The sequence below is a fragment of the Gracilinanus agilis genome, chromosome 3 (genome assembly GCF_016433145.1).
Source record: "Gracilinanus agilis isolate LMUSP501 chromosome 3, AgileGrace, whole genome shotgun sequence".
NCBI lineage: Eukaryota > Metazoa > Chordata > Mammalia > Didelphimorphia > Didelphidae > Gracilinanus > Gracilinanus agilis.
In genome coordinates this window covers 552715879-552724728 of record NC_058132.1, presented here as the reverse complement: position 1 = coordinate 552724728, position 8850 = coordinate 552715879, and the positions used below count along the sequence as shown (strand labels likewise).

The window sequence follows — 8850 nt, the reverse complement described above, 5'->3', positions numbered from 1 at the left end:
TCAACTGATGCTTTATAAGTGGTTTTTTTTAAAGAGGACTGAATTATTCAAGCAATGGCCTCAATTTACCAATTTACATATAAAGTGGGTCTAATTATTATTATAATTTTAGGTAATCTTATGACCTACTCAAGTATTTTGAGAATGTACTTTAAACCCAGGGAAGTGACTACAACATAAATAATGATGTTCAAAATTGACTCCCACCACATACAGATGTTTTGCTTGAATCACCACCAAGGTAAATTGGCTCATTCTCTATTTCACTGATAGTGATGGCCTGGTCATAGGCTAAAAATAAGTTGTGAACAAAACTTTCCTACCCCATTACAATTGTTATCAATGTCATAACCAGGTTTTTAACCTCAAAGAAACAAAGGAAAAAGAAGACAAGCAGCCCAGTTTAATTTCAAACGTTAATATATTTTCTATTTTATATTGAACATATGCATCTGTAACCCCTTATTTGCAGCAACTATCACGTCCTCATAAAAGGGGTGAAATTTGTAAGATGCCTCTTAAAATAAATATTCTTCTTCTTTATAAAATAATAAAACTTCAAATAAATATTCTTTACACTAAACAATATGTTGAAAAAAATTAGAAAATAAAGGCTGAATTTTACTGTAACTGTACAATATACATGAAGTCCAAAGAGAAATCAGAGTCTTGCAATAAAGGCTTTCTGTAAGGCAAAATACAATCTAAAAACATACTGATTGATTCACATTCTTCCGAATGTACAACATATTAGTATAAATTTTGTGACTGTGCCACGCAGGATGGCACAACTTGGTTTTGTTTTTTTTTCACAGTTGCAAATATTATTGTATATACAAAAATATAGCACATTATCTCTGGCAGAAAACAATGGAAAAAGGAATCATTTGCTAATTTACAAACTTTGCAAGAACTATTCACAAATGATAAAGTTGCCTAGGAGTGTCTGTGTTGCTTTAGCTTATGTAATAGGTGGGTCACCAAGTTCTGTATCCCATATTTTGAGTTCCATTAGCTGTGTTCTAACAAGCCTATCTGTTAAGATGGCACACGCACAAAAAAAAAAAAAAAAAGGAAAAAAAAAAAAAGAAAAGCGTTTCACTGCAAACAGCAAAGTATATCCCAACCCTTCCTAACAGTGCCAATATTATAACTGTTTAGTGGGTTGCATATGTGTTAAAACAGAGAGAGAGAGAGACAGAGAGAGAGAGAGAGGACAGAGAGAGGGACAGAGTAATAATTCGTATTACTACTGCAGTATTCCTGATCAACGATGCTATGTGGGTTTTTCAAAGTTCCTGGGTGGGACAGTGGGCACTCTGCAGCAAACTGTGTTGGAGTTTTTACAGCGGCACCCTGGCCTGTTCACTCGGTCGTAACAGCCCTGGCACAACTTAAGGCAACCCTTGGCTGGAAGGTAACACCACAAACAAGGCAGAAAGAGGGACATGAGCCCCATGGCCGACCACCGAGTGCAGCAGTGGGACTGGCTGCAGGAGCACGGGTTGTCCGCACAGTTGTCCTCGTCATCGTTGGAGCAGTGATAGAAGAGGCCTTTCACGCAGCACACACACGTCCCGTAATCAATCACGTTCTGAGCCGAGCAGAGGCACTGCTTGTCACAGATCCAGTCCGACGGCAGAGGACGCGGGTAGGTGCACTCCTTACACTTGCACTTGCCGCAGTCCTCACACCTGTAGGCGTGCAGGCCCACGTCTTCCTTGCTCAAGGGCTTCAGTTCCCCCGGCTTGAGCTCCGATTTGGGCTGCACACGGATGATGCCATCGGCCACTAGCCCTGAAGAAGAAAACGAGGATCCTAAGAGTCTCTGTTCCGAGGAACTGCTACTGGTACTTGTCCTTGTACTGCTCCTCGATCCCGTGCTCACGGTGCTGATGGACCGAGACAGGGGCGCTCGGACAAAAGAGTGTGTCTGTGAGTGCTGGACCCTGCTAAGCTGGCGGTGCTCCGAGGGGAAGCCGTGGAGTCTCTCGTTTTTGTGCTGGGTGGAGGGTCGAGGGGCGGGCTTGAGCCCCGGTCTGGGGGCCACCGTGGGTCCCTCGGTGTATTCGTTTGTGTTCCGGATGGCTCTGATCTGGTCCAGGGACAACACGTGAACCTGCTGCGTGAGAGCATCTCTGGGGTCAGGCTCCCCATGCTGCCTGCCGCTGTCACGGGGAGCCTGTAACAAGGGCTGGGACCCACTGCCATTCTGAGCTCTCGTCTCCATCAGGATTCTGAAGGGTGATCACTCCAGCAGGCTTAGAACACATCTGAACTCCTGCAAGAACAAAGAGAAAATGGTTCACTATGACACACGATTAACTCTTCAACTACCTGAAGGAGGATGTACTTCACAGGCCCTTCTTTAAAAAAAAAAAAAAAAAAAAAATGCTAGTTGGAATAGGAGAACTGGTTCCTGGAACAAGTATTCAATATAAATGTGAAAGGGATTTTTAAGTGAACCTTTGCTTTTTTTTTTAGAATTCTTGATTTTAGAGGAAAAACTCGGTCCTGGAAGAGTAAGTTTTTTCTAGAAGAGAAAATATAAAACATGGTAGATTTTTTACTTAAAACTAATGAATGTGGGGGGGAGAGACTGAGCTGCAGGAAAATTAGGTTTTTTTAAGTTTTAAGTCAACAGTGCAACCCCAAATTTCAAAGAAAGTCTAAAACTGAAAGAAATGTCATGGTTGGCTGCCTGGTTGCAATTCTGCTTTTAAACATCAGTAAATATGATTCGGGAAATCCTTAAACTTTATTTCCAAATATATTCCAAACTACTGGTTTTTTTTAATGATGGATCTGGAATATTCTAATTTGGTATTAAGTAGCATTTTATTTCAGAATATATACTCTTTATTACTAATTTTCTATATTATATATAAAGCTGCTGTACTATATACAAAACTACCTATCATTCTAAAGTCAATTACTAAATGGCATATCAATACAAATCCTTTCAGCTGGAAGCACCACACAAGTCAAAATTTTACACTACAGGGAGGAAAAAAAGCACCAATTCATACATTTTGCACTGACAAATACATACAGGGAAAGAACTTTTATTCTGTATTTCAAGTAAAGGACTGATTTTCTACCCTATGGCCAAGCAAAACTTCAAACTTGCTTATTCTGGAATCTTCTCAAATTTGTTTATTTCCATACAAATGCCTACATTAAAGTTACTGTTAATAGGATTCAAACTTAACTCTATTCTTAAAGGAAAAAAGTGTGAATTTAGCCTTACAATTTATTAAAACTGTAAGATCCCTGCTAAATATTGCTTTCATACCACCTCCTTTTTTTTTTACCAAATTTGGATGAAAATGAAAATTTTTTAAAGGCAAAAAAAAAAAAAAATGTGTCCTTTGCCCTCTAGAAAAGAAAAAAACCTGTTTGAACCGTGCAGGTGACATACACCTCTAAATCCTTAACAAGACTGATCTGGAAACTGGATCTCCTCACCTTAAACAACAGAAAAGCAGGGGGGAAAAAAAAAAGACAGCATTGCTCTTTTCTTCCATTCCTTTTATCAGCTTCATCTTTCCCCAAAACAACGTACCCAGCAGGTGGGACCCAGCGGCAACCCCTGGGACTTTTCTCAGGGCTGACTGACGCTGCAAATGCGACAAGCTGGCTCACAAATGCAGACAACTTCTAGATAGACAGGCAACATCCCGGGGTGCAGGGGGAGGGGGAGAGGAGGGCGGGGGCACTTCTAAAGTCGATTTGTCACGAAACGCAAGACCACACTTCCTTTTACCTCGGCTCTGCCCCCGCCCCCCTACCCCCTCACCCTCACTGATGCCAGGAGTTTTCCCTACAGTCTTCGGCTTATGTAAAATGGCTTGGAATACTTTTCTCATTCAGAGAACTTCCCTTGAATGCATTTTCAGATCTTTTGCCCTTCTAGGCAACCGGAACAGAACATTCTCTCTCTCTCTCTCTCTCTCTCTCTCTCTCTCTCTCTCTCTCTCTCTCTCTCTCTCTCTCTCTCTCTCTCTCTCCTCCAAAAGTCCCATATTCTCCTTATTTTGTGTAATTTCACCCACATTACAAAATGACAGAATTCAAACAATCCATTTCCGAATGTAAATGCATTAAAATAAAAATCTCACCCTTCAAGTCATTTGACTTGACAGGTCAGTCTCCTAAAAACTTGCATCGATATTAATTCCGTAACAAATTCGACTCATTTCTCCCTCTTCTATCTATTTTATTATCCACACACACGCACGCCTTTCTTTGGGCCCCTGGCACATAGTAGGCGTTTAATGCTTACTAATCACAAAGAGCCGCTATAAAGTCGGAAACAGCCCCCTCCGCCCCCCCCCCAATAAAGAGACAGTAACAATCCTCTTTAAGGAGGAATCATTTCAAAATCAAAGCTCCAAGCCACACTGGGGCACAGTGTGTGTGTGTGTGTGTGTGGGGGGGGGGGGAAGTGAGGGAAAAAACACAGATCCTGTTAATCTGGTAGCTTTACATGCCCAAAGCTTTCTCTCTGCCATGGAAAAATTGCATGGAGCCAGTATCAGGCAGGTTGTAAAGGCAAAGCTTTTACTAAGGGAAAATATTCTTGCCAGTGAATTTCTGTTCAGCTCTACCCTGGCTGCCTGGATATCTCAACCCCCTTTTAGAGAACCCCCTCGCCCCCCCCCCGCCGCCCCTTCTTTGAAAATGCTTTGAAACCCCCATTACGAACTGAGTGTGTGATCAGACTATGGATTAAGAGGGGAAAGGGCTTCTCAACTGGGGTGGGGCAAAACTGACACACAAACAGCCTTGGGGGAGAAAATACCCCAAGTTTCCGAAATGTATTCTTTTTTCAACTAAAAGCAGACTTAGAAGGCTAAAAATATCTCCAACCCCTAAACTAGCCTCTTTAACCAACAAGTGACCAGATAATGTAAATGGAAAATGATCGTGAGCCTTTGATTACCTTCTTCCGGTGCTAGAAGGTGGGTTGAAGTTAAAAAAAAAAAAATGATGACCTATATTAGACCAGGGTTGGGGGCAGGGAAGAAGCACACTTCCGAATTGCACAGACCCAACACAGTAATCCTTCAACACAGAAACCGGGATTGCCTATCAAGTATTGCTATCTAGTTACATTCGAGGCTAGAGATAAGAGGGCTCCTTTCCCTAGTTCCCCACGTAAGCATTTTAATGTAGGATGTATATGATTACCCACGCGAAGAATGTAAACAGCAGAAAATAAATCACCCTGGAAGCTATTCAATGCCTTCAACAGGATCTAGCAGGAATTACCCTCCCTCAAAGATGAGGAACAGGTTATATAAATCTGGGCGTTTAGCGCCGTGACCTGTGAAACACGATGAAGTGTTTTCTAGCTTTTTTTTTTTTTTTAGTTTGTGTCTGTGTGTTTGTGACAAGTATGTATGTGACACGAGTTCATTAAACTCAGAGCAAGTAGGCAGACATTTCTCCTAGCAAATGCCTTAACAGGAGCGCCCGCCACCTAATCTGCGCCCCCCCCAAAAGGCGCGGAGTAGCTAAAGTTGGGGGCTCCCGAACTCCAAGTTAGAGTGTGTGTGTGTGTGTGTGTGTGTGTGTGTGTGTGGCGGGGTCTATACCGAACATGGGGTTTCCAATTGCGAAAAGAAACCAGCTAGGAAGTACGTGCAAAAAACGCTCTCTCCAGTGCCCCCATTATCACCCCCCCCCCAAAAAAAACCCCTCTACCGGAGTCAATTTTCTATTGCTTCCTTAAGGGAACCTGCTAGATGGAAAGAAAAGGAATGGATATGGTGGATGGATTTAAAGCTTCAGGTTTACCTACACCTACTTACTTCATGTTTCCTGGAATAAATGGCTAAAGTTAGCCGGGAGCGGGGGATGGGAATGGGGGGGGGGAGAGGGAAGCAGCATAAAATATCTCTCACCGTGATCGCGGCTCTGCACCAACCCCTCTCTCCCTTGTATTTTCTTCTTCCTGTGGTTTGCAAATAAATCCAGCCCTAAAACAAACTTTTGCTTTCCAAACTCTGCTTCAGTCCAACTTGCAAGCCATCAGAAGGGGAAAAAATAGAAGTGAAAAGAAAATCCAGAGCAAAGGAACCGGCCGATAGATTCAATTAAGTAAAAACACTCCGGGCTAAGGGCGAGAAGTGGGTTTTTCCCCCCTTCTTTTTCGTTTTCCTCACTCCTCTTAGAAGAAAAACACAGGGAATATTTCCTCTTTTTTTCTCTCAATGAACAGGAGGTCGAATCGCCAACACCAAATCACTTTTGTTGTTCGGGTGAGACGATCGAACCGTACGAGAAAATGATCTGAAAATGAAGTTAAGCAAAATCCCAAGTTTCGTATCGACCTCCTCCTGGCAGACGCAGCCTGTGCAATGTGCAGTCGTTCCTGCCCGTGAAAGCTGGCTGCAGCTGCTCTCCGCTCTTAGCTTCCTCCTCCTTTTCCCTCTCCTTTTCTCCCTCTCTCTGTTGCAGGCAGCTCTGTGGTTTGCAATCTGGGCGTTTCGGAGGAGCAGCAGCGAGTTTGTGGCGGTGGTTGTTGTTGTGTGTTTGGAGGAGGAGGAGGAGGAGGAGGAGGAGAGGAGAGAGAGAGGAGGAGGAGGAGAAGGAGAGGGGGAAGAAGGAGGAGGAGGAGGTGATGGAGGAGGAGGAGAGGGAGGAGGAAGAGGAGAAGGGGGAGGATTTGAGATCTGGGCTGGGGGGGCTCGGCGTTTTTCTGCTCTCTTTTCTTTCCGGAGGAGGTAGAGATCTCTGCAAAAGCAGCAGCAGTAAATGGCGTCATGTGGATCTGAGGAGGAACAGAGCAGTTGTTGTCCCAGAGGATATATCGCATCCGGTCCCAGCTCATTGGCTCTGCGGGGCTACATTCACTCATACTCCCAGAGCCCTGCCAGCGCTCCGAGCCGCAGGAGGCATTCAAAAGGGCAACAGCACAGAGCGAGTGAACGAGGGAAGGGCTGGCGACTCACTGCTACAGCAGCCGCCTAATCGGGGCCCATCCGCCCCACTAAGTTGCTGGCAGGGGCGGCAGCCGCAGTTACACATACAATTTGCTTGAAGGGAGGGCCATTCCATGCAGTACAGTGTCAATGTATTTAGTTTCAACGAAACACGGACTGTATGGTTTTCCCAAAGGCAGACAGAGACAGACAGCCAAAATCGGGGGCTATGGCACTCCCTCCTAGGCACCGGGCTGTGGGAATTCTCATTTAAAATAAACTTTGGGTATTCATTGTTATAACTAAAACTAAAAAGAAGTTGTAGGTGATTATATTTGATCCGGAATCCATTTCAAATCGACTTCCACTCCACTCCCCACCCCATTTCCCCCATTGTGCAAGTGTGCGTGTGTGCGTTTTAAAGTTTTAAACACTTGCTTTTCCAAAAGCCTGGGGCGGGGGGGGGGGGGAGAATGAGGGGTGAGGAGAAGGGAGCGGGAAGTGAGGTAGGGGCGTTATTGGTTTATTCTTTGTCTACTGGATTAACCTGATGAGAGAGAGAGAGAGAGAGAGAGAGAGAGAGAGAGAGAGAGAGAGAGAGAGAGAGAGAGAGAATTTTCTGTATACTTTTCTTGACTCTCTTTCACAGTGGACATTTTTTAAAATTGAAGATAATTCTAAATGCTAAAACATTAAAAGCAGTAAAACATAGCTACATTAAAAAAAAAAAAAAGCTATCCAGTGTCCTTCCAAAATGTTGGTGACTTTTTTAACCATTTCAGCACACCTATTATCTTTCCATCTCTTTCATATACTGTAGGTTCTTCCCCCTTTTGTAAAGGTAGATAAACTTGGGTTTGACAAGTTATCAGAGCCCTTTAGAAGTACTGTACATAAGATTATCTACCCCTTCCTTCAAGTTCTGGGCAACTTTTATCAAAACTGTGTTACCTATGCTTATTGTTGGGAATTCAGTTGGCCAGAGGGGTTGGAGCTTTTTGCTAAGTGTTAAAAGGCATGTGCCTTAGTTCTCCATTTCGCAGGCACCTAAAATAATTAAAAAAAAAAATAGAATCTATTGTTCATTTCAAGGTGTATTCTACTGGCCATACTGTAAAATGAACATTCAGATCGTACATAGTTTTTTCAAGCTTTTCATTCATATTTACTGTGTGTATATGCATTTGGTAGAGCTTGGGGGTAGAGAGTGGGGGATGGGGAGAGAATTTTTACTAAAGAGTATTCTTTTCAATGCCATACTGGTAATAATCATGGCCAAAATGTTTCCACTTGAGATGGAATTACCTCCTCTACTAGGAAAGACTCGAATATATTCAGCTTGTGATTTTGCTCATGTAACACATTACTGGTTATCCAAACTGTTATGAAAACGCTTGAAAACGTTTATTATTTCATTCTCCTATTCTCATCTCAACGCATGATCTGAATCATTTGAATCTAACGCAGTTTTAAAAACTAGAGCTCGTGATCTATGACTTCCTCTTAATTTTTTTCTGGGTCTTTCTTTGCAAACTGCTTTCTCCATGTTCAGTCAGTTAGTTCTCTCCCTCCCTCCCTTCCTCATGCTTTTTCAAAAGAGGTGGTGGGGAAAAGGCGTCCATTATCTTTCCAGCTCTTTTGGCTGGGTTCTCTCCTCCCCTCCCCACGCTTTCAAGTCTTTTTCGAAGGTATCTACGGATTCCTTTTCCAAATGAACCGAGTCCTCTACGAGCGCGGTACGTGGGATTATTTCTTCCTTCCTCTAAGATTGTGGATTAGTCTTTATCAACTCTGGCGTCCATTGAACGTTCCGAGTGAATGAAGGCGCCGGTGCATTAAAATCCAGGCTGCCCACGAGAGGGAGCTCGACCTCGGCGGGAGGAGCGGACGCGGGCGAGGGACAAGGAGGGAGGGCTACTGC

At 43.5% G+C, this 8850-nt stretch overlaps 1 protein-coding gene across 1 annotated transcript; it reads right to left on the bottom strand.

The window, feature by feature from the left end:
* Positions 1-1196: 1196 nt before the first annotated feature.
* SPRY2 (sprouty RTK signaling antagonist 2) lies at positions 1197-6514 on the bottom strand. The gene is made up of 2 exons (XM_044667265.1): positions 5910-6514; positions 1197-2281 (listed from the first exon to the last, which is right to left on the bottom strand). Exon 2 carries the CDS (start codon positions 2228-2230, stop codon positions 1277-1279), a length of 954 nt encoding a protein of 317 aa, XP_044523200.1. The 5' UTR covers positions 2231-2281; positions 5910-6514; the 3' UTR covers positions 1197-1276.
* Positions 6515-8850: the final 2336 nt, after the last annotated feature.

What these genes read in the sequence shown, in the direction of transcription:
- SPRY2 (XM_044667265.1), bottom strand. Translation starts at nt 2,230, where the DNA reads ATGGAGACGAGAGCTCAGAATGGCAGTGGGTCCCAGCCCTTGTTACAG.